Genomic DNA, 26080 nt, shown 5'->3' on the forward strand with positions numbered 1-26080 from the left:
TCCCTGAGTGATCAGCAAAGTTCTGGCCTTCAGGGGGCTTAGGGAGAGCTTGGATTTGGGCAGCCCCACCAGGCTGTGGTCATAGCTGGTGCTCAGCCTTCAGGGTGGGAGAGCCACGGGGCCAGGTGGGTCAGGTCAGGAGCTGAAGAACTTTCCCAAACCGTAGCTAGCAGCTGACAGCTGGGTTCAAATCCAGTTCCCCGATTGGGAGTCCAGTTCCCTGACTCCCAAATCCACACTGTTGCCGCTCCTTGTGCGTCACAGTGGAGGAGTGGGCTGCACCTACCCCGCTGGACACAGTAGACCCTGGATCTGGGCCTGAATACCTGTCCCTTCTTGCTTCTGCCACTTGTGTCCTGAGTGGTCACATGCTTCCCAAACCCCCAGAGCTGAAGTTTCCTCATCCCTAACAGGGAGAAACGGCAGTCACCTCCCCAAGAAGTCACAGGGCCAAGGAATCTTTGAATGTGGAGCACCCTCAGGAAAGCTAGCCGGGGGACGTGTTCAAGAGCACTAGTTAACTTCAAGTCCACTCCGCCCTAACACCGAGCGTGAAATGAAGTACAGAGCCTGAGGAAGGGAGAGAGAAAGGTGTGCACACCCCATCAGCCGAGAGCAACATACCCCGGCGGGTGGGGAAAGCAGGAGTGAGTGGAAGAGCGGGCTTCGTAATGGAAGTGTGTGCGTGATGCTTCTGTAAAGCGGTCAGACCCGGCAGGCTGGAATCAGGTACAGTGAAAAGACCCTTGATTGGGTCAGCGGCTGTGTTAATGAGGCAATTACTCACTTGGCAGGGGACTGTGGCAGCCACCCCTCTCCCCGGAGGACATGTGTGCTCCTCTCTGCAGGACAGGAAGCTGCCTGGCCTCGGGGGGGGGTGCCATCCCCAGGTAGCCTTGGAGGGGAGAGCCAGTTACTTCTTGAAAGAGCAGAGCCCGACACTTCCATTAAGAGGAGAAGGCAGTTTAAAAAATGATCCCGTCATCACAGGGGGTCTCAGAATGCTTCAGGTTTTACCCAGGACCTCAGCTTTGCAGTGGATGGATTTTCTGTTGTTTTTTTTTTTTTTTTTACACATTATTTTCACATTATTTTACACATTTTTATCAGCAGAAACTGGTACTTTTAGCATCACTTGATGGAAAAACAGCTTGAGTGAGGGAGGAGGAGTTAGAAGGATGCCACAAGAAATACCCTAAGCTTGGCCGTCAACCACATAGGTGGAGCTGGCATTTGAGGTCTAGTTCAGGGGACTGATGTGCCCTGCTCTGGAGGGGAGCTCCGGTGACCAGATGAAGGGACTGAAACTGACCAATCTCTGGGCTGAGTTTCACTTTCCTATTCTGGTGGGGAAGGGCAAAGCAGGAAAAGCTGATGTGGTAGGAGATCTCCAAAGACTCACTTGGCTAAACCGGCTAGGAAGTCACTTCAGAGACCATGCCTTACAGATGGAGATTCTGGAGCCGCATTTCCGACTGTGAATCTCATCCTGCCACAAGCTGTATCACCTTGGGCAAGTCAGCGTTTCATCTGTCTGTACCTTCCACTCAGGGTGTTTGGGCAAAGTAGTAAGAACAGCACCTGCCACAGTGAGCGCAATAAATGTCCTTCTTGTGACTGTCAGTGTCACCATCACCAACATTGCCAGTGCCTTGGCCAACTCCAGGGGTAGCTTGGTGTATTTGAGAGGATAGTCAGTAGATCTGGTCCTGGTCTTGGCTCTGCTATTTGCCAACTTGGCACCTGGACAGGTGGTTTTACTTTCTACATCTGTCGAGTTGGGAGGTTGGACAGACTCACGATGGGCCACCTCTTGATACCAAAGCGCACACAGGGAAACTTCATGGCACCCAGGGGATCAGCAACCAGGCCTGGCTGGGAAGGCAGGACTGGACAGTCACTAAGGCTACTTTCAGATGCAGAACTCGCAGGTACAGGCCCAGGGTTGCCCTGTTAACACAGGCCAAGGCCTCCTGTGGGGAGTGAGAGCTGGGTTCGGCAGCCAGGGAATTTGGGTTCTAGTCCTAGCTGGTCAGTCCCTGCTGTGGGGTTTTGGGAGAGTTTCTCAAGCTCGCTAGGCCTTAGAGACTTGGAGTACATGATGTCCAAGGTCTATTCCTGCTTCAAGATTCATTCACCTTGTGACTACAGCTTTTCCCTAGAGATGAAGTAGGTTCCTTCTTCCAGGAATGTCCATCCTTCCTGGTCCTCCTCCTGTTACGCAACACGGATTAGGCTGGAAACTGAGCCATGGTGGGGGAGATGGGGCTGAAAGAGCATAAACTGGACATTTCCGCTCAAGTTTTCCCTTCTGGCCTCAATTGTGGGTGCAGGATGCACGATTTTATCACATGAGCTCATTGTTCTCTCGGCAATGTGTCCCACCCTGATATTTTGATAAAGAAATTGGGCACAGGGCACTGAGCATGCTGCTGCTGGTGAGTGAGCCTTGGCCTGTCCCTCTAGATCCTGCACCCCTGATGGAAGTTTCAAGAAGACCTTACCCTCCAAAGGCTGGCCTCCCCACACAAAAAAGTTCTAGGTAGTCTCCATGGAGCTGTGCTTTAAAACAAAGTGGTCAAATGCACAGAACCCACTTGCTATGCTCTTGGGGACCCCTGGCTGACCTTCAAATACTCTCAGCACTATCAAAAAATGATAGAGAAGAAAACAAAATGTCATAAACTTCAAATAAAAAATTAAAATTCAATTTCCAAGTTTCAGTATAAAATCTTCAAGTCAAGTCTCTGCCTTCAACCCCTATGCTTTTCATCTCGATGTTGTGAGTCCCCGGGTGTGTAAGCCACAAGAACAGGGGTGTGCTGGGGTCAGCAGTGCTCCCTGGAGCAGGCTCTGCTCCTTAAAAGCAACCCTGAGGAGCACCCATGAGGGAAAATGAAGTCCAGTGCAACCTAAATAAATAGAAAGGGAAAAAGTTTTTAGAAATCTGTGTTTACTCTGGCACGCGACTGGCCTCCACTGCTTTTGACATATTAGGAAAAATTTTGGCGGGGACCCACTAGAAGCACTTAAAAAGGCATATGTTTCTTTTCAGAATACAAGGGACTTGGAATGTATTGTTTAAACAAAATTGTTATGAATCTGATTCATTAGAAAAAATATATATGTATGTTTGTTTCACGTGTGCTTTCTGCAGCGTTCATTTCCTTAACTCCCTTCCTCAGACCATTTGAAATAATTATTTTACTGACTATTTTTGCCAATTGTGTGGCCTTAGCGATCTATATTCCCTTTCCAGAAGATGACTCCAATGCCACCAACTCCAACCTGGTAAGTCCACCGTCCCGTCTCTGCTTTTCTTACTTGCTGGAGGACTGAACCTGGATCTCATAGATTCAAGTTGGAACGTGGGAGAGAAGCAAGCTGGGTGTTTGATGTGGAAAGCACAGCTGGGCTCAGATCTTGAGTGCTGTTTTGCTCCTTATGCAAATCAGCCCTGTCTTATCAGAACCTGTTTGCAGAAAGAATATTCCAGTTAGGCGGCGGCGTGCGAGCGTGTGTGTGTTTTGAGCCGTGAACCCTGTCTGTGGTACCAATTGCACTTCCTTCACTGCCAGCGCAAGTGTCTGCAGGAACGTGCTTTTATTCTTGGATTACCGGTCGTATTTATTTTAAGTGTCTTTGGTGCATTATTGGTAGGGTGTGCTCAGGTGATCGGGAGCTTCACTTCGTGACAAATAATTTCTAGGAAGCTTGTAGGAATGTTTGGCTTTGTGGCCAAGATGTATTATTTAGTTAGAAAACTTATTTTCTTGGGAAAGGCGGCCTTCCATTTGGATGGTTGGGAGGCCGGTGTTGGCAATTTGGGGTTAGAACTTGTCCATGGAAAAAGTGGAGAGTGTGTTTACTTTTGGCTGAGTGTGAAGTCATGACAAAGGCCTTTGCTCTGTCTGGGCATGGGAGGGAAAGAGCTCTGGAATGCAGCTGGCAAAATTGGGGCATTCGGTTGCCTCTACTACAGGGTGGAGGAAAATCCTGCCCCTCTCCCCCTCCCCTTCACTGCTTTTCATGTGATTCCCACAAAGCGCGTTTTTCCCCTGCTGTCAGCACCTTCCTCTAATTAGCGTCATTGGACTGTCCAAAGAGATTGCATCTTTGAAAGAGGCAGGAGGGTTATAGGACTTTTCTTTCCATTGTTGCTGGCCGATGATATCATGGGTGTGGTTCTTTTGGCTTTTCACCTTTGACATTTTTTTTGGCCCCTTCAACAAATAAATCTGGTGCACGATTTAAACTCTCCCAGTTTTTGTGATCACACCCAGCTCTGTATTGGGTAAGGTGTTCCCTGCAAGCGGGGCTGCAGCGGCTCAGGGCTGGGCTCCGGACTGCATGGGGGCAGGTTCCAGAGCTGGCCAGTGAGTGCTGAGCGCTGACATGGCTGGAGTCTGCACGCAGAGCACTCGCTACAGCCCATGCGGCCTTCGGAGGCATGATCTGGTCTCTTAACAGGAGAGAAATCTTTACTGTGTCAAAATAAATACAAGCGAAGTATCTCCCAAAGGGTCCCTGGAAAAGCAGCTCTCCTTCCATGGTTATTTGTCTCTGTGGATCCACGTCTCCCCCATCTTGGGTCCTCTCCCTACTCGCCTGCAGGTTAAGACTGAATCCATGTCTTGTTCTGAAGCCAGCGAAATGTTGGGTCTATTCTGTGCCAAAGCCATGGCGAAAGTGGGTACAAAAGGTTGCTTTTGTCTTGGGCCCCAGAGATCCTGCATAAAGGTGCTTCACCCTGGAGTTCCCAGGTGGGTTAGCAAGTCCACTTGGGGAGCTTTACAGGAGGGAGGCCTAGGCCAGTAGGTGGGTTAACTCTGTGCCTCTGACAGGCAGAGGCATTAGTGGGAGAACAGGGGCCTCCTGGACTTACACTGCATCAAGAATGGAGATTTTGGGTAGGGAGAATGCTGGAGGTAACCTGGCTTTTTTTTTTAAATCACACCAGTGATAGAAGAGTTCTGACGTCATGGTGGTGGAGGTTGCACAACTGTATAACTTTACTAAAAATCATCGAGTCTTGTACTTACAATGGGTGAATTGTGCGGTATGTAAATTCTACCTCAAAAAAGCTGCTTGTTAAAAAAAAAAAAAAAAACACCAGCCTGCAAGAGCAAGCTTCACAAGGCCTCCTCGCGTCAAGTTCTGTTGCCTGTTGGTTTGTGATTCTTCAAAATGAAGGGTTTGCTTAGACATGCGGAGTGGCTGCCAGTGAGCTTTGTCAGTGACCTCATACTAGGAGTTTGGGGGGTACAGAAGAGAGAGTGGGGAGTTTGAGAAGGGACTTCTAGTTGCTAAAACAAGTCCAACTTCTCTTGTGTATTGGGCAGTGACTTACTGAATTAAGCAAGTGTGCTGAGGTTTTGACATCCTACATACACATACACACACACACAACCCCTTATCTGCTAGCTCTATTCCTTTACATCCTGTGATGGAGATATAGAAATACAAATAATTTTATATAATAAATATATACAATTTTAATTTACTTTTATTGAGGTTTAATTGACTTATCGAACAAATAATATTCTATTAGTTTCATGGATACAACTTAATGCTTCAATGTTTGTATAGATTGATTTTAGAATTGGAATTAAATTTTTTAAGTTTCATTATTTTTGAGAGAGATTCTGCATTTACCACCTCTCTGCAGTCTTTGTATTTCACCTCATCTTGGGAATGTGACAGATAAGAATCTCAGTTGGCAAACTCAGGAGGGAAAGAAATGTAACTTTTTTTGCTTTCCTATTACTGAATGTAATGTTTGATTTGAGCCTCCATTTGGTGAGCTATCAGGAACCTCTTTCATTTCCTTCCCTGGAGATAAAACCAAGTCCTGGGCACTTCTCTAGGGCCACTGAATTACAGGGCCAAGCAGGTCATAGTGCTCCTGGCATGGCGGATCCACACTGTTGAAATGTTCTCGTCCCTTCTGGAAGGGGCGTTGTCTTTGACCCTTACAGACTGGGGGCTCCCTTGTTCCTCAGCACTTGTTCAGTGCTACTTTCCTCTTGGCCACTCCTGGATCCCTGGGATGGGGACATGGTACAGATTTCAGGGCCCCTCCTTAAGGACCAAACTCAGTTTTGCCGTCTCTCTGACACGCCCATGTGCAATGTCTTAGGTTTTTTGTTTGGGACAAGATTGTGCAATAGGCAACCCTGTGTCTTCTAGACTGCCATTGATGCCCTGACCTGTGCCTTTAACCTGGAAGTGGTCTAACTCCTGTTCTCTGCATTCCACTCCACTGGGCCATAACTTCCCTGGGACAGTGAAAACCCTTGACTATGAGGGGAGCATGTGGAAACCAAGGAGTATTAGAAAATCCCTAAATCAAACAAGCAGCTGATAGATCAGGATTAAGTTGTGCCACAGAAATAACTAACATGTCAGCTATGATCTCTGCTGGAATATGCACATGTGCAAAGGCCCTGCGTGCCTTTCCTGACCAGAGGATGGAGTGCTGGTTTCGGGTGAAAGATGAGAGCCATGTCAGAGAGGAATTTCATGGCCCTTGCCAACACTTGCACATAATTCTAGGTGATGAAGAGGCTGAAGATTTTCAGAGCCAAAGAGGCATATTTTATTTTATTTTTTTTAATTTTTATATTCCCCACACAATTGCAACCCCAATCTCTCCTTTCCCCGCCCCTCCCGCCCTGCCATAGTGTGTCTCTGGTTCATAGTTGTGTGTTGATTTTGATTTTTTCTTTCTTATAGTTATTCTTTTTCCTGGTCCCTTATTTAGGTTTTCTAGATTCCTGCTATGAGTGAGACCATCTGGTATTTTTCTTTTTCTTTTTGGCTTATTTCGCTGAGCATGATCCCTTCCAGTGCCATCCATGTTGCTGCAAATTGCATGTGTTTATCTTTTTTGAATGCTGAGTAATATTCCATGGTGTATATGTACCACATCTTCTTGATCCAGTCATCTATTTTTGGGCATTTGGGTTGTTTCCAAAGCGTAGCTACTGTAAACAGTGCTGCTATAAACATAGGGGTGCAGGTGCTCATTGGAATTGATGTTTCTTTGTCCTTTGGGTAAATACCTAGGAGTGGAATTGCTGGATCATATGGAAGCTCTACGAAGAGGCATATTTTAGAAAGCGTGTTCTTGCTGCATGAAGATGGAGGCCTTGTTGTGTATGAAGAGAAAAGAGAAGTGTAGAAGTCCAGATGACAGTGACAGTAGGCACAGAGAGAGGGTAGTGGATTCAGTAGGTAAACATGCCTGGACTTGTGGCCATTTAGATACTGTGACCCAAGGAGAGAGCTGATCCGGGATGCAGATGTGAGTAACCAAGTGCCATTAGTCAGGGAAAGGAAAGCACTTCAGGAGAAAGGTGATGTGTAAGGGGAAGAGAATGAGGGTACACTCTGGGATTCATTAAGAGAGGAGCCTGTGGAATGTGGGGTTGGAGATGTCATCTGCAGGAGGTGCATTAGGTTTGGGGCTGGAGCTCAGGAGACATTTCATGCTGGAGAGAGAACTTGGGGAAGAAGGCGGACAGATGGAAGACGCAGCAGGAGCAAGACTCAAGACACCTGTGGTGGGGCAGCGTGGGAGGCACTGCCCGCCAGGCTGGGGCCCTGGAGAGCTCTGTGCATGGACTGAGGGAAGTGTGGGGAGGGAAATCAGAGTGGAGTCTTAGAAGCTAAGGAGCAGAGATTTAAAAATATAAAAGAGGGACTTGGTTGTTTAATAGTTTGTCTTGTAATTCAAGGCCACTAACGAGAGGACTGGCCTGACTCTGAAGACCTGACCTCAGGGCTCACATAGGAGAGGATGTTGGCCTGAGCTTTTGCCTCATTTGGTCCCTGAGAGAGAAGGTCCATAGCAGCTCCTGACTGAGCCTTGATGACTGAAACATCCCCTTTCTTGCCAGAATGTGGTCCCCAAATCATTAGATAACCCTAAAATGAAGCTTGAGAATCGCCCCACTGCTTCCATAGCTTCTTTTTAAAATAAAGAAATGCGCTGTCTGAAAACTACCATGAGATACCATCTCACACCAGTGAGAATGGCACATATTAAAAAAACTAGCAACAACAAATGTTGGCGAAGATGTGGAGAAAAAGGAACTCTCCTGCACTGCTGGTGGGAGTGCAAACTGGTCCAACCACTGTGGAGAGCTGTGTGGAGATTTCTGGACCTACTAAACATAGAGCTTCCATAGGATCCAGCAATTCCACTCCTAGGTATTTACCCAAAGGACACAGAAACATCCATTCCAAAGAGCACCTGCACCCCTATGTTTATAGCAGCACTGTTTACAATAGCTAAGCTTTGGAAACAACCCAAATGCCCAAAAATAGATGACTGGATCAAGAAGATGTGGTACATATATACCATGGAATATTACTCAGCATTCAAAAAAGATAAACACATGCGATTTGCAGCAACATGGATGGCGCTGGAAGGGATCATGCTCAGCGAAATAAGCCAAAAAGAAAAAGAAAAACACCGGATGGTCTCACTCATAGCAGGAATCTAGAAAACTTAAATAAGGGACCAGGAAAATGAATAACTATAAGAAAGTGAAAATCAAAATCAACAAAAAACTATGAACCAGAGACACTTTTAGGGGGGCGGGGGCGGGAGGGGAGGGATTGGGGTCAGAATGGGGGGGGCTGCAATTGTATGGGGAATATAACAATAAAATTTATTAAAAAAAAAAAAAAAAAAAAAAAAGAAATGCGCTGTCTGAGACCTGCTCTGAGAATCAGCGAGGGAGAGGTGACGACAGAACAGAGGGAGCAGTTCCTGGACCTCATCGGGTAAGGATCGCCTGCGAGCTGGCCAAAGTGCAGACCCCTGAGCTCTGCTCCCCAGCCTCCCATTCTGTGGGGCTGGAGTGGACCCCACAATCTGTGTCTTTAGCAGATTGTCTGGGTGCTCTGAGGCAGGACTTCATGGACTGCTCTTGGAGAACAGTGACCTAGAATGTTCTGTGTGGCTATGTGGATCCACTGTCAGCTCTCTCCAGTCTGCCACTGTCTACCCACAAGCTCTCTTTAGGATCCAAACAGAAAGATGAGACATGTCAACTGCCAAGAGGTTTCCCACTCTATTGGGTTTAAGAGGAATCTATTTAGCAAAGCTCACACTGGCACAGAGTTAGACAAGTCTTTCTGCACACACTTGCAAAATTCACATCTGTCCTTGCTCCTGCTCATGGCTTCTCCTGCAAATTTGTCAGCTTCCATTCATTCTCTCTTAGCCCTTTCTCTTCTCCTACCTGCTTAACATAATCCTCATTTATTTTTCTAGCACTTTGCTTTCTTCTCTTTCCAAGAGATGAAAAGTATTCCAGTATAGAATTTCTTTGTAGATCCTCCTGTCATTATTTAAATAAAGGTCTCTTTGTTTTATGCTCCATCTAATGTATACTTTTGCACCCCAAATCCATCATCTTTGTTATCTTTTCCACATGCTAGTGTGGCATAATGAAACCTGAACTGGTCTGTGACAGAGCACTGCTTTCTTTTTAATTCACAGTCTTGTTATTGGCAATGCCACCTACTACGCAGTACATCATTTATAACATGGCAGCTGCAAGCCCATTCTCCCAGGAGCTGTTACCCAGTAGGTAAATTGTACGATGTCTCTTAAGCAACCTCTGCAAGCAGAGTGAACGCATTGTGTGTGAGAAACTCTCAGTACTCTGCAAACCCTGAAGTCCACAAAGACTTGGCTTGAGCTGGAATATTAAGAGAATATATGTGGCATTTGACCTTGTGCAAAGAAAGTGCTGTGTACTTTCTGAGCGAGAGTCAGGCATTGAGTGGAGGTGGAGAGAAGGGAAAAGACCTTTTCTTTCCCTTGCATGGCTGGGGGAGGGGAGAGCTCAGAAGCAGTGGGCTTGAGTTATGTGGGGAAGAAGCTTGGGAATGGCAGATTTTCTCATTTATTGCTGTGAAATTGGGGCAGTAATGAGTGACATCATAGTATGGTTAAGAGGATTAAGTGAGTTAACTTACAACAATGCTTAGGGCAATGCGTGGCACAGGCAAGATTGCATTGTCCTTTAGAACTCAAACCCGAAGGTTGAAAGTGACTCCTTCTGTCTGGTCCTTGTGAGTAAGTCAGACTCAATGGCATCCAGATTAGCTTCCGCATCAGAAGGGTGAAAGAGGAGGCCAAAAAGTTCTGTTTGTGGCAGTTCTACTCTGACAGTTCAACTCTGGGGGTGTGGCTCTGTGTGCCTGGGCTAAATAGGGAGGGTCAGAGAGACATTCATGGTGAAGGCGAGACCCCTGTGTGGCCTGTAGGGACCCCCCTCCATCCCACAGGGTTTGTGCCTGGAAAATCCCTGTGTCTTTTCCCATTCATTGCTCAGGGAACTGGGGTGTGCCTCAGGTGCTGTGCATTTGAGATCCCCCCATTCCCAGGCAGTTCTGAGCTGAAGACACCCCCATGGGGTGCTACATTTAGACCACTGCAAGTTCTGAGGTGAGTCTGAGGCCTCTCCAGCATGTTCTGAGAGGGGCGTGAGGTCCCAAGTCAGAGCTTGTATTTGAAAAGTGAAAAAAAAATGCCCATTTAGATATCCCTAATCTTCCTGCAGTAAGCTGTGATTTCTTTTATCATCGGTTTGCCTAAGAGCAAATAAGTCTTTATGGGCCTTTCATGCATCAACAATAATGATCATAATAAAATGAGATTTATTATTAATCTCTTGTATGTGTCATGCTGATGCACAAGATACACCTACTTTGCAGAAATACTAGGTTTATAAAACTATTAGACAATCGCCTATAACAAACCCCATAGCTCCTGCTCTCTGTGCTGTGAGGTGAGTGGCGTGTGGGCCTGGGAAGGAGGGTGGTGACACTGTGTCCTTAGAGAAGAAATTCAGCCTGACACAGTGCATCAGGAAAGTGCTTCAGCTGAGCATGATCTCCCTTCTGAGGTTTCAATTCAACCGTTCTAAGTGGAATCTGGCCATGGGTGTGTCTTCAAAATTGCTCTGGAGTCAGGGTTGCAAGCTCTGACCTGGGAAGAGATCTGAACTGTGTGGCCTTATGTCAATCACTTAATCTTCCTATTTGTATCTTCTCTGGCAAGTGGGAGTAATAAAACCTTTTTTCACAATAATTGGCTTTATTGAATGACCACCAGCTGCCAATGCTTTGCATATACTATTTCTAATCTCTGCAACAATAAATGGTTTTATCTATTCATTTGTCTGCCCAAGGGTAGAGAATCTTTCAGTCTTGTTCTCTTGTTCTCTGTTCTGTGCCCAGCATCTAAGCAGTAACTGGCACAAGCCAGGCTCTTGATATATATTTGTTGAGTGGATGCAGGTGAGCGAGCGATCACATTGTAATTTGAACTCAGGACACTATGAAATTATTTCTTGGGCCCTTTGCTCTAGCCTCTGGAATATGTAGGGTTGCTGTGAGTACAGACGACATAGAGTGAAAGTGTTTCAAAGTCAAACAAGTATTTGAAGAAAAACTGGGTTCAGTTGCAAAATAATTTTGGTAAATGCTGAGGTCACCAAAGTTGAACACGTTATTTTATAAGACTCTGAGTCTTTAATGCCATAACAGTAAGTGCTATTTATGTTTATGCTTTGTGTGTACTGATGCATTTAAGGCATCATGATAACCCTGTGAGATGGATACTGTTATTATCCCATTTTACAGATGAAGACCCTGAAGCTCAGAGAATTGAAATAATTTGCCCTGTGAAGCATAGCCCTGTTGCAGACACTGTGGTGTAGACACAGGTGATTATCTCCAAGTTCTTCATCATCATGTATAGACACTTCCCTCTGTGGGAAGGTGCCCCAGGCCGCCCTAGATCAGGCAGGGCTTGAATAACCTTTTCAGTCCTTCCTGCCACAGATAGCGTGAAGAATGACATTCCTCAAATGGTAAATTACTCTATGGTAAATGCGCTACAGAAATGCAGTGGTTTAAAGCTATTCACAGAGGAGAAAACTCTTGCTCAAAGGCCTGATGCCATTAGGAGAAAAGATGGAGCCACCGGCAGGAGGATCATGGTGCCAGGCCAGGGCAGCAGAAGAGGCAGCAAAGACCACCAGGTTTGCGACGTCAGGAACTTGACTTTTCATTTGGGTATGCAAGCCCCAGAGAGAGCTGAGCTTAATCCAATCTTCATAGACCCTCAGTGTCTGGCCACTGTTTGACGCCATGTTCCTCACTAAATATTCCAGTCAGAAGGCATTGTCTGTCCTGCATTTGACAGCAGACAGTGTGAGAGAAGACGATGCTTTGAAGTCTAAGTATGGGGACAACTCTTGCTACATTTTCATCCGTCTGTATTCATTTTGGGGAGAAATGTTCCAAAATATTCACACTTTATGTCCCAAACTCCTTTTAATTTTAGTGTATTTGAAGAAATTCTTTCTAGAATATAAATGGATCTTTAAAAGGAAAATTCTGAACATAGTTCATTCTTTTTCTGGGACTGCTCAATCATTAAAAATTTCAATTATTGAACCTGCTGTAATACTGGGAGCACTGAGGAACTTGCAGACAATCCCGCAACACTGATCTGAGAAGGGCGCTGAGTGTGATTTTCATATGCCACCCCCACTGGGGGTGTCTGTCTGCTCCAGACCAACCCTTTTAATTTGCTATTCCTTCTCTCCTCTGGGCCTGGAAACTAGATAACCAAATCCATTATAGTTAACGTGCAAAGTAAGAAGGCATAGATTCTGACTGAAGAGGCTCACTTATAAAGGGCATTATTAGCTTTAATTCACAGATCCGATGATCTGATGACATTGACTTTCCAGAAGCTGTTTTCTCCCTTTACTCCTTTTGATCTTGCTAGTTTCTGTATGATTGAAGTTGTTAGAGCAGCAGTGCCTTCCAACTAATAATGCCAGCATCAGTTCTGCCCATACTGCGTCGCCCGCTGGCACTGATTCAAGTCCATCACAGCATTAATTCATTTAGTACTCTCAATACCCATGAGCCCCCTGTTATAGTATAGATATCCCATTTTAAAGATGAGGAAATTGAGGTGCAGAGAAATGCACCACTTTTCCCCGGCTGTGCAGCTATGAAGCAGGCTATGGCTCTGGGATTCTAGCCCAGATGTGTGACTCCTAAGCCCTTAGCTGCTACCGTGTGTCCTCCCTATGGTGTGTCAGGGAAGGTATTTGGTTATTTTGCTTAGAAATGGTCCTTTAATTATTGGCGCCTCATCTGGTATGTATGTAACACATATGATGACCTCTTTACTAAAGGACACCAGGAAAGGAGCGGCCGTGACTGTGGGGGATGAGCTTGCTGTGTGTCTGTGACAGTCCTAGAACATGAGCATGGGTGCCTAGTGGGGGCCATTTGAAAGTGTGGGAGGTGGTAAGAGGAGGCCCCTCTCCCTCCACTGTTCCTTAGTAGGAGACTTGGCTTGCAGGCCCTTGTTTTCCCTAGGACCCTGTGATTCATATCAGCCCAGATCCTCAACCTAACAAGCCCCAGGCCTCCTCATAAGTAGGAATAGATGAGAGCCTCTATTTGGAGAGTGGGGAGCCCCACAGTCATCCTGGCTCCCAGAGACAAACTTAGAGCCCAGTGGGCCATCCTGGAGGATGGCCCAGTGGGCCATCCTGGAGGCTGAGTTGTTGGAAGAGACCATGGCAGCTCCCTGACCCATGTTAGAATGTGGAGGGGTCTGCCAGGGTCCCAGTCAGTACAGTCTAGCAGCAGGCCCAGGAGAGTTGGGTGTGGGGGATTTCTAGGGCTCCCGGCCCAAGTGAGAGCCATAAGCCACACCCCCTCCACGGTGGAAAGTTGCGTGGGATGCTGGGGCACCGGCACCACACAAGGGGTGCAGGCATTCCAGAGCCATGGTCTACACCACAGGATAGTGAGGTGGGTCCTGAGCTGAGAATCAGAGTCTTGAGTTCTCGCTCTAGTCTAGCCGCTGACTAGGATATATTTAAAGGCCGGAGAACACAGAGTGCTGATTTGTGCATTATCATGACGGCTATTATCGTTGTTATTAAAACTAGACAGACATATTCTGCCTCTGATATATTTACTCCCCCCTTTTTTTTTTCCTGGCATATTCCTCTGTGAACCTTTTCCCTCAGCCTCCTCTCAAGATAACTTGGAGATGCAAAAGAACTAAAAGCCAAATTCCAAATTTAGTTTCTGACCTTTCCAAGATGGATGGAGAGTGGTGTGGCTGTAACCTGCTCACTGCCGAGAGCTCTGTTGGGCGGGCCTGGGAAAGTGGGTGTGGGGGTGGCTATGCACCCTTGACTGGAACCCACCTGTCCCCTTGCAGACAGCCCTGGCCCGGCAGCTCATCCTGTACACTCGGTGCTTTCTCCTTGGGCCTGGTTGGATGCTGGCACAGCTGAGAGCAGCGTAGAGTAACTCCTTCAGTGCTGCCCTGTGCTCACAGAGCCTTCTGCAAATGCATGGACGACATGACAGGACTGGGCTTCTTTCTGTGCTTTAGGGACTCAGGCAGAAACATGGCCGTGTCTCTAGGTCTTTGAGTCCTTAGGGATGGGGTCAGACCCTGAGAAGAAGGAGGGCTTGGCATGTCTAGGTGGGCATGCTGATCCTGAGTGCCAGGTACTCATGGCCAGTACAGGCCTTCATAGGCCCAGGAGCACAAGCCTCAGAGCAGCCAGTGCTGCAGGGATTCTGCTATGATGGGTGGGTGGGCAGCAGGGGTGGATATTATGCTTAAGGCCTGGGCTGTGTTCACAGATCAAAGTGCACTTGTGTTGGGGTAACAGTCACGGGACAGCATGCACAGAAGGGCTTTAGGGAGAAGGTGTGGAAGGCCTAGACATGGCTCCGAGTCCTGTCTGCCAGGTGAATGCAGTGAATGGGTGTGCGTGGTGAGCTCCCCACAACAGGCTGAAGTAACTCCCACTTTCCTGGGGCCAGGGTGGAGGAGAGCAGCAGCTGGGCTCCCACTGACCCCTGCTGAAGTGCATGTAATAGGCTGAGTCTGTAATAGGCTGAGTCTCCCATGAGCCCTTAAGGCAGGCATGTCTGACCTGAGGCCACCCACCCACGTGCAGATCTTTAAGGAAGGATAGTTTTGGGGGAGAAGGGCCTGGAGGAGGTATAAAATGGAGAAGTGTCGATAGATGCAGAGCAGAAAGGCGCAGGGGCATCTTGGTCTGCAGGATGCCACGGGCCACCTTGTACCCTGTTGCAGTGGAGTTTCTGAGATTACCCCCCGCTCCATGACCCCACCCTTACACACACCCCCCCTTGACTTTGGGCCTGTCTTGTGGACATGATAAGCTCACACGCTCATGATTAGATGTAATGTAAGGCAGGAAGGGGAGAGGGCTGGCTCTTGAGAAGTGACTGGGTGCTGCCTGGTGAAAGATTCAAGTACAAGAGGAGTCGCTGGTGAGACATTCTCTGTTGCTGGTGTCTGAGATGGAGGGGCCCAGAGCAAGAGTCCAAGCGTGACCTCGGGAGCTGAGAGCAACCCCTGCCAAAAACCTGAATGAACTTGAAAGAGGACTCCAGATGAGACGGAGTGGGGGCTGTCACCCCAACTTCACCCTTGAGATGCCTGAGAAGAGAACACAGCCCCTCTCTGCCTGGGCTTCTCCCCAAAGCCTGTGAGCTACAACTGGGTTTATTTCAAGCTATTAAGTATGTGGTAGTTTGTTGCACAGCAGTAGAAAACCAAGACACCCCCTCTAACTACCTCTTAAACCCCAGTGCCTGCACCCCGGAATTGTTGCCCTTCAGTGGTCTCGGCCCCCTTTCTCGGGAGCTTTTGTTCATGTCCTTGCCTTCTAGATCGCCATTCCTCCACTGTGTCTGTCTAAAAACCTCTGATTCTTGGTGTGTTGGCCTAGATACCGCTCTCCAGAAGTCTCCCTCCACCCCAGAAAGCAACTGTGTGTTACTGTTCCTCTTGCTAGAAGTCACTTCTTGTAGGAAAGGGCCCTAGGGGGCCTTTGGGGGAAGCCTGCGGGTAGGGTGAGTAGGTGAGGAGGGACTGAGTGAGTCAGAGCAGGGGCTGATCATGCAGGCACTGCGAGGAGTTTGGGTTTTGTTTAAGTGAGGCGATGTAGGCCCCGTTCGCTTCTAAGGATCTTCAAGGGAAGATCTGGAAGGAAGTGTCTGGAAGAGAGTGAAGAGGTGAACAGAGAAAGGTGAGGGCTACTGCATTCACTTTAACATTGTCAGAGTGACGTGTGTGTGTTATCGGGGGCCGGGATAAACGTCACTGAGAGAAGAACGTCCTCGAAGGTGCGAGTCACAGAAACATGGAAGGAACCCCCAGAGTGCTTCAGGGACATGGAGGCCAGGCTAACTCTGGAGGTGGTTTTCCTGACTCTCCTGTACTTGGTGATCCAGCCTTAGTTAACTGGCAACTTCTCTACACCCAATGCACAAGGAGCATCCTCTGGCCATCCCCTAATGGCCATATACAAACTCCCCCAGCCTGTGGACAGCGGAGAGGTCAGGCCACTCAGCAGGCTGCCTCCCAGGGTGTCTCTCCTTCTTAGACTTCTGCTCTCAGAGGAACAGGAGAGTGGAGACAGTGCTCTGGAGGTCTTGAATTCTGGATGTGGAATGCACTTGGTCCCCATCCATCTGGAAGGAGCGTGAGGGAGGCCTGCATTCCCAGTTCAGCCTTCGCCTTTTAAGGCAGCCCGGGGCTAGAGGTCAGCTGAACGTAAGCTGCAATAACCCAGTGCATGTGAGGGTAACGTGAACCAAAGCCTGTCTTCGTCTTCGGAGGGGTAATGCTAGAGGGGTATTCCCAACTTTCCATTATTCCCTTATTTGGGGAGCACTGCCGAGGTGGCACAAGGCTCAGGCATGGGGGAGACTGTTGAGCTGGGTAGTCCCTGGTCTGGTCCTGGCACAGCCACTACCTGATGACACCAACATTTATGAGCCCTCCAGTGCTGCAGCTCTGTGCCCTCCCTGCATCTCCTCAGTTAATCCTCTAGTAACTGCAGGAGATCAAGGAGTCATTATCTCTTGTGACAGGGAAGCAAATAGACAGTGGAGTGGACATCTTGCTCAGGAGACCCCACCTGACCCACAAGAACCCAGAGTCCACTCTCCTCTACAGCTTTGGCAAGTGCTTCAACTGACTGGGTCTCATTTCCTCCTCTGTAAGGTATGAGGGATGAGACCATCTCTAAATCTTACCCGACACCAGCATTATGTGAATTCCTTCCTTGAGCCCCAGCAGAATACAAGCCAGCGCTAGCACCAAAGTCCTCATGACAAAGGGAGGAGAGAAAGCCTAATCTGTGCATCAAGTCCTTTTTTTAGGAATTGATCAAAAAGAGGGAAAATCAAAACATACTTGGCATCCCCCTCACTCCAGCTCAAATTGTTTATTTGGGAGAGACTTGAAAGGGCTTTGTTGAAAAGACTGCTTATGTGGGATTTCCTGGATGTTTTTGGGTTTTGATTGGGGGTCTATTTATGCCAAGCTGACCCTTGTCCTCAGCCTGCTCTGATTTTCCTCCCACCCTCTCCCAGCACCCAGTGGGACATGCTATCCATGTGCCATAAGCTGTGTCTTTAGTTTACTGTAACATTGCCCAAAAGACATTTGGCAATAAATCTTGAGTCACTGGCATTTGCAGTGTTTGAAAGACAACAGCCACAGTAGACTAGTTACTTGATCTGCTCAAAGACGAACTGACCCCTACATTTTTGCAGCATTCAGCATTGTGTGGAAACATCCTTGAACAAGCATTGAGAAAGCAGAACTAAGGTATATGGGAAAAAACTGATATTGTAATGGGATTCTAATGGGATTCTGATATGAATCCCATTAGATATGAGCAGTAGAAGCTTGGAGATGAAGTGAATAGTGTATACTGGGGCGTGGGGGTGAGAGGAAGAAAGATTATCCTGGGAGAAGCTGGGCTTGAGTGAAGCCTGTAAGGCTCTGGAGTAGGCTAGATGGTAGTTATGAAGGGATTCCAGGTTTAAAAAGTAGGAGATGAAATTCTATGCAAAAGGTACAATTTTGACATATAGGCATGGGATTTTCCAAATTCATTCTAAGACCATTCTCGGGATGCTCTGCATTCATTCATCAGCACATATTTATTCAGCCTATACTATGTGTGAGATGCAGCAATGCAGGACATCATTTTGTCTGAGGGAGACAGGTAACTAGCATCTAAGTAAACAACTAATTATTAAATTATAGTTGACCAGAGTATTCGTGTTTGTTGGGGTGTGACTCTACTAGTTTGCAATTGAAATTTTAGTTATGTTCCTGAGAAAACAAAACCTGAACTAGTAACGATCACTTTTTTGTTAGGAAAGGAAGGACCATATCATAAAGATAATGTTTCTGTTAAATTGTGATCTAAAAATGTCTTGAGGGAAGATTGTAGTATTTTTCATCAGCTGACGTGGTCCCTGGGTCAGAGAACTTGAGACTTGCTAAATCAAAAGGATTGAAGTGTGAGAAGGAACAATAAATCTCCTTGGGACAATACATTGTGATTGGTTGAAGAAAGGTCACAGCTAGTAAGGTACAAGAAGAAGATTCTAGAAGGAAAGAAAGCACGCCCAAGGAGCAAAGGACTGAGCAGAGTTTTCAACACACAGAGGAGACTGTTCTACAGGAAATTCAATTAGTAAACAAAAAGAGTTTCTGCATTTAAGGAGTGTTTGAACTGCTGGGAGACACGGTGCTGTCCTCTATAATTTCTTACCTATTGGGATGATTTGAAATTCTGCATTGCCAAAGTCATTTTTTTTCCCTCCCTGTAGCCAAGCATTTCTAGTAAAGCTTGTTTGTTTTTGTAAAAAAAAAAAAAATGTTATAGTCATTTTATCCTTTTGGAATCAGGAGGGCTTTCTGCCTGAGTAACATTTCTTTTCTTTTTTGCCAATGGAGGATTCTTGGGGTTGGCCTTTCAGAGCTAAATAATAAAACTCCTTGTTTACCCTGGTGGGCCTTTGCTTATGTTAGAGCTGTTTTATCTCAAACATTTGTAATTCTATAAATTGAAAGCAGCTTTTCTTTAACTTGTGGATTCCTTAGATGTGAAGTTGACTCTTGGTTACGTTCACAGCGACAATGCGCTTCTTATTATGGGCTTATTCATTTGTTTGCTTGTTCATTTCTTTTTCAGCCCAGGCTCACTCAGTTACCATTTATTGAGTGCCTTCTCTACACCAGGCCTTGGGCAAGGGACATTCAGTTACAGAACACACCATGGGGAAAACACTGGATTAATCTCTATTACTGTAAATGTCAAGCATTGCCAAGTGTGGGGTTTGGTGGAAGGCATGGATTTTCCTGGCGTTTGTCTTTCTTGTCTGAATTCTCCTGAGAGTCAGTCCCCACCGAGCCTTTCAAGAGTCTGGAGAGGCCCTGCAGCCTGGATGTGAGTGCTGATCAGAACCTGAAAGAGGAACCTGGAACCCTGCTCTTGGGCAAGCGCTTAACCTTTCCCGAGCCTCAGTTTCCACCTGTCACTTAGCACTAATTATACCTACTTAACTCAGGCTTTTTGTGAAGAGCATTATTTCATTAGAGATAATGCTTCTAAAAGCTCTTTGAAAATTGTGTAGCATTATTCAAAGGGAAAGTATTGTTATTTTTATTATTGAGTGCCTACTAATTCCACACCAGGGGTGGTGACAAAATGAGAGGTGCGATTATCACCGCTCTGCGTGGAGTGTGCTGGGTACGTGGGCAGGACAAGGTCAGAGCTCCGTGCTCACCTTCCAGGAATTTAGGATCAAATTCAAGTGACAAGAACCAACTAGAGAATCTGGTCATAGTGGTTGAGAGAAGGGAGACAGGGCCAGACTCTCTCCTTGGGCATTTTTTTCTCTGAAAATCTAGTGGCATTCAGCAAAGACATTGCCTGGGAAGTGGCACTTGAGCTGGGCTGTCATCAGCCTCAGGATCAGAATCTTCTTCTTACTAGCATATTAATAAAGTTAATATTTATGGAGTAACAAGATGTGGCAGGGGACAGACAGTTTGGCTGGAGAGACAGGCTACTTGTGGCAACACATAACTGGTACCTAATCCCTTGCGTGGGGCCTGATGAGGAAAGGATGAAAAAGAGAGGGCAACCCCAGGGTTGGGGTCTTTGGGAAAGGAGACTGGGACCCCAATCTGAAGAAAGGCAGAATTTAGACAAAAGGAGAAACATCTGGAAGGGCCTGCCGTGTTTCTGCTGATTGATTGCTTCGAAGTATCCGTGTCCCATGTAGCTGAGTTTGCTTTTTCTCTTATCTCATTTTGTTCCTGTGCCCGCTGGGGAGAGATCAAAGAGCCCTTTTCCTTCCTTTTTGAAAGAAGGTGGTTTGTAGTGATTTGCCTATGACTTTTCAGGCCCTGAACCATTCAAGGAAAATAGTTAAGGGTTAATCCAGCCTAGTAGGGCGAGCTGTAGGGGCAGGAAGAAAGAGGGAGAAGAGCAGTCTTATTCCACCCAGAGGTGACCTATGAGAGAGGACAGGTAAGTCTGAGAACACTTCAAGTCCTCAAATCATCTGCAGATTTCATTTCACTGAGTCCTGTCTCTGTCCTGGCACTACGTTTATCTCCGTGTATCTATATAATTCAGGACTCTGAGAACCAGGATGGCTTCTAGGGAAATTAAAGCAAGCATGTCAAGACAGGGTGGCAATCCCCCAGAAGTTGAGATTTTATTTATTTATTTATTTTTTATTATAAATTTTATTTTTATATTCCCCAAACAATTGCGACCCCCTTATTTTGACCCCAATCCCTCCTCTCCCCGCCCCCCACCTCCCATAGAGTGTCTCTGGTTCATAGTTGTTTGTTGATTTTGATATTTTCTTTCTTATAGTTATTCTTTTTCCTGGTCCCTTATTTAAGTTTTCTAGATTCCTGCTATGAGTGAGACCATCCGGTATTTTTCGTTTTCTTTCTGGCTTATTTCGCTGAGCATGGTCCCTTCCAGCGCCATCCATGTTGCTGCAAATTGCATGTGTTTATCTTTTTTGAATGCTGAGATTAAAGTGAGTGTTTGAGGAACTTCAAAAGTATCAAACCATTTAGGTTAAATTTCAAGAGGTGGGTGGCCAGAGAGAAAAGCAAGGCTAGAAGCGTGGACTGCAGAGGTTGAATGGGGAGGTACATTCTGCTTCTTTAGCTGGGCCTGGCACCCCACCAGACAGTGTGTTCTGTGTGAGGCTAATACAATGGGAGGGTTATTGACAGCTTCCTCAGGCAAGCTCAGGGAGTAAAATGCCAAAAATGGGCAAAGCATCATTGGGGCTTCACCAAAGTTATTTGGTTAGAAATACTTTCCAGGGCCTGCTGCCTCTTTATGATAAGTGTTTGATAATTTCCATTAACTCAGTTATTGATAGAGGTGGAAGAAAGGTGAGGTGGTGGAGAGAAAGGATCAAATGAAACTCAGAATTAACTGGAGAAATAGGGAAGATGAAGAGCGAATTGGAGAGAAAGCATATGTCTGAGGACCATAAAACATAAAAGGAAATGATGAAAATACTACCGGGTTGGGAGGAGACCAAATGTGATTTAAAAGTGAAAGGAGACATCTTTCCACTTCCTCAGACCTTTTTGGGGATTTCTCTGGGTGAGTAAATAGGTGGCAGGTGTTCTCCAGATGAATCATTTTGAAAAACTCACCCCTTACCACTTGGGTTGTATCAGAATACTCGGGTTACCACTGACCTTTGTGTGCTCCCGTGGCAGGAATATGCTGTCCATGCACCTGGTTATAGTAGGGGGGATGCTGGCAATGAGACTATATTTATGCAACTTCCGGAGCTTTTTCAATTGTTTCTGTGTCCATGTGCATTTATATATGCATGTACACACAGCGTCACACACATACGCACTTACATAAAAGCTGTCAAATCTTGCAAAAAGTTTTGGAAGGAATTAGCATTATAAACTCATAAAGAAATCTCTAAAAGGATTTTAGAGAAAGTGTAGAGTAAGAAGGGAGGGGGACCCTGAATATATCATCGTGTAGAAACCATCCACACAACCACAGAAATCTCTGATCAATTTCTTGTGGAATAAACACCCTCCTGCCTGATGGTTTTCTTTGGAAATGTTCACACTGTCTTTCATTTTAAAATATTGCATTGAAAAGACCTGCCATGGAGGTATGGATCCCACTTATGGGTAAGGTGGACTTGTCTTCCAGCCATTGTGCAAAAATTCCACATATCCACATGTGCGTGTTTAACCAAATTCTTGCACGGCCAGGCTCCTGATCTTCAGGAATGTGCTGGAGCCCAGGGGTTCTGTGCCACATCTCCCTCATGGCTGCCACTTACCTGTATTTCATATTAATAATGAGCCCTACTGTTATATTCTAGAGCATGGATCATGTGCAAGGAACTTTAATCTTGCCACAACCCTGGAAGGGAAGTGTTTTTGGTCTCCTAGTTTGCAGCTAAGGAAGCAGGTTTTGAGGCCAGGCGACTAACTCAAGTCACAAAGGTAGAAAATGGGGTGCAGGATTTGAACCAGAGTTCTGGGTGACTCTAAGTGATTATTGTCTCCACCAAGTCTACTCCAGATATGGTGTCACAGGGACTTGGGGAGAACCAGGGGTTCTGGAGTCTAAGAACACAGGAGTGAGCATGTGGGGGTTCCTCTCTGGGGCGCTGCTTCCTCAGGCCTGTGCGCTACTCAGATCATTCTGCAGATAAGCTAGAGGGGGTTCATGAACTTCACCACTTTGTATTGTCTGGACCGACACTGAAATTTGTTGTCTGGTCTTTGCAGTGGAGATTCGACATGGGATTTGTTTTTTCCCAAGGTCGTCTGGGAGGTGATGGCTTGTGTTCAGGATGATGTGCACCTGAATAGCAGCAGAAAATCTTGCAAGGTGACATTTGGGGCTTATGTGGAATTAACTGAGAAACTGAGGCAGTTGGTAGATCTGCATGTTTCCCAAGGGCATTTGGATGACTGAGGTTGAGGGAGAAAAAGCAACTCTGCCCCATCTTGGGGTTTTGTGCTGTGTTCTTGTGACTCTTTGGAAATGCTGGGAAATGCACATGTTTAGACCCATGCCAGGCTGGCATGGAGAATCAAGCTGAGTGTGCATCCATTCCGGGCCCACAGCCAGAAGAAAGAGAGACAGGTCTGGCCAAATACCATGAGAAATGTCACAGTTCCTCCTGGATTCACTTCTCAAGCCCAGGACCCATTTAATATTTTGGAATAATCTCTATTGATGGGGTGGGGAAAGCAAGAGGCTAGGAAAATATCAGCTGTAGGAATTCTTACAGTAGCAGAGAGCAGACTATTATCTGTTCTGGTTTTCAACAGGATCTAGATTTTCCTATTTATTAATTGTCTACTGTACCAGAAAGTTTCTTGGATCAGGACTGCTCTGCAGGGTGGGAGAGGTTTATATCAGCGGAGGGAGCTGATTTAGGAGGGATAGCGCCCAAATAAGGAGAACCAACTATCCAAGGGCGTGGGTATCTATAGGCTGGGTAAACCCCAGTACAGGGCTGCTGGGGAAGCTGGAGGGCTGAGTCTGGGGCACAGGCTGAAGGGGAATGTTGGCAGTGACACGGAAATCTGGAGAGCAGGCAGAGTTTCAGGAATCAGATTTAGGAATTTCAGGTTTTATGAGTTGAGACTGTACAGACGGCAGAAAAAAGAATATGGATCCAGGTTCCGGCAACTGGTGATGGGGTCTGCAGGCACTGAGACCAGAATGGTTGGGACCAGCAAAGGGAATGGGCAGCAGAGATGCATGGTTTGCTGATAGAATCTGGGTGATGAGAATGGCAGCCCCTAGGAAGGGGCGGGCACCCTCCACTCAGCTCAGGGCCTTTCTGTGTTGTCGAGAAGCTGGCATGCAGACAGACCCCTGTTTGGCTGGCCTGGAGCTTGCCAGTTGAGATGAGTCAGGGTCTGGCTGGAATGGAAGAATGAAGTTGCAGAATAGGGTAGTTCTTGGCCTTGGTCGCTAGAGGATCCACTATAGGGTGAAGGTGTGTGTCCATTAATTATCCAATTAATGAACTCAAGAGTGAGAGTGTCCCCCCCAGCCCTCCAATCTCCCACCAGTCACTGGGGAACAGGGCAGAGGAAAGACAAAGCAAGGGCATTCCAAGGTGGGTCTCAGGCATCCCAAATGAGGAATGTTCACCAAAGAGGAAGAAGAATCCTGCTTGCCTGGTGATCTCCTGCCTTCTGAATCCATGCTGGGCTCTCGGTGACAAAGCAGCTTTGATAACAGCAGTGCATTCCCTCTCTAGAAAGTTAGGCAGCTTTAAAATAGGTGTGGCTAATTTCATACCCTTTCTGAGTTCTGACAGAAAGGGCATTTGGTGAAAGTGTGCGTGGGCTGGCATGTCACGAATACTTATTTACACTGGTGCTTTAAAGACAATGACACAGATTCAAAATTTAACCCAAAGTTGAAGCTTTCTGTTTGCTTCTGCTTCTCTCCTTCTCCAGGGAGAAGTGTCTTTACCTCTTCTGTTTTCTTGACCAAATAACCATTCCTTTCAAAGTACTTTGAGTATGCCTCTGGGCAGAAGGCACGCAAAATGTAGTGGTGAGTGTTACCACTGCAGGTGCCAAGGGTCTGAGGCAGCCCATGACTTTATCTCCTGTGCGGTTTTCTTTGTGTGGTTGATGCTCATGGCTGAGTCCATGTTGGTCTGTCTTGACAATTATGGAGAAACGCACCAGTTACAGATTTCATTGAGTTCCACTAAACGTATGTGTGTGAGTCACAACAGATGCTACAAGTGGTATGGGCTTCCTGCAGACACAACTCAACTCCACTGTCGTAGGATTGGGGCTTATGAATCATTGGGGTTGAAAGAAAACTTGAAGATCATCTAACCTAATTCCCTGACTTTATAACATGAGGAAACTGAGGCTAAGGAAGGTTTTACTTAAGTCTCAATAAAATGAAGGTCACCTTTACTGTAGCCAGTGTTCTTTGTGCACACTGCTGGCTGGCCTGTGGTAGCTAGAAAATGAGCTTTGGGGTGGCAGGCATAGGTGTCGGACTGTGCAGCCATTTTTGTAGACTTCAAACAGTGTTCATTATTCAGAAGACATTTGCATTGGTTTGGAGTAGCAGAACCAAAAATAGTCTTTCCCTTTTCAGGAGCAAGTCTGCACAAAAGACTCGCTGGCTTTGGACTCTGTCCCTACCCCATCCCTGTCAGTAGCCAGGCCAAGGGATCTGGCCAGGAGGCTGGGTACATCCCAGCCAGAGGACAAGCATTTGTCAGAGAATGAGTCGTGAAGCTGGGTGCAGAGCCAGGACTGCAGAAATGACTTTGTATTGATGAAGAAGGGAGATATACGCCTTTTCTTGGCCTCCATTGTGATGAGTACTACAGAGAAGTAGGGATGACACCAGGCCACTCTGGGAGGCGCAGCAAGCCTGTCTTCCTCCATCCCAAATTCGTAGTCCAGGGGACCTTCGGGAATCCATTTGATATGTGGGTGGATGAACCACAGATTGAACAGAGGCCTTGCTTATTACCTGACAGTAGAACCTGACACTGTGCTGCCCCGGAGTCATAGAATGCATTGGTGGGATCTGAACCCAGCACAGATGCAGCAATAAATGGATGATCTGGAGTCAACCTATCTGGGTGGATTTTAGACCCTTCTGTTTCTAGTGCCTTGAGTAGTCTGGTTTGGAGTACAGTCTGTCGTTGTGGACCATGGCAATGGCCAGTTAGCTTGAGGACAACATCCAGCATGCAGTTGCTAAGCAGCTACCTAAAATTGACCACATTGTGGTATGCACATTATTGGGGAAAGGGGTTTCCTACAAAAGAAGGTACAGATTCTATTGATGACAGAAACAACTCATTGTTATCCATTGTTGTCTTTCATAGCAATAGAATTTTCAGCTGGGTATGTGACTGCCTGGAGAAATGAACTACAGATCATCTCTCCCTGTGGTTCATGAGGTTGTGTGACTCAGTTCTAGCTAATAGGATGTCAGTGGACGTGACATATGTTGCTTCCATTTGGCCCAAATGGTGTGCTTGCCCTTGGCCGTGTTGTCCCCTCTGCTGGCACCAATGAGCCATTTTGGGTGAAGTCCACTAAACCAACACCCCAGTGATGATGGAGCAA

General features: G+C 46.6%; 1 protein-coding gene across 1 annotated transcript in view; it reads left to right on the plus strand.

The window, feature by feature from the left end:
* The window catches only part of CACNA1C (calcium voltage-gated channel subunit alpha1 C), a gene marked incomplete at both ends in the record, with an annotated part of 632466 nt that overhangs the window by 129151 nt on the left and 477235 nt on the right, over window positions 1-26080 (plus strand). Inside the window, one exon of the mRNA XM_084255863.1 lies at window positions 3186-3291. Coding sequence (XP_084111989.1) covers window positions 3186-3291 — 106 coding nt within the window. The remainder of the gene's footprint in view (window positions 1-3185; window positions 3292-26080) is intronic.

Source organism: Talpa europaea (genome assembly GCF_964194135.1).
Source record: "Talpa europaea genome assembly, chromosome: 15".
NCBI classification, from domain to species: Eukaryota; Metazoa; Chordata; class Mammalia; order Eulipotyphla; family Talpidae; genus Talpa; species Talpa europaea.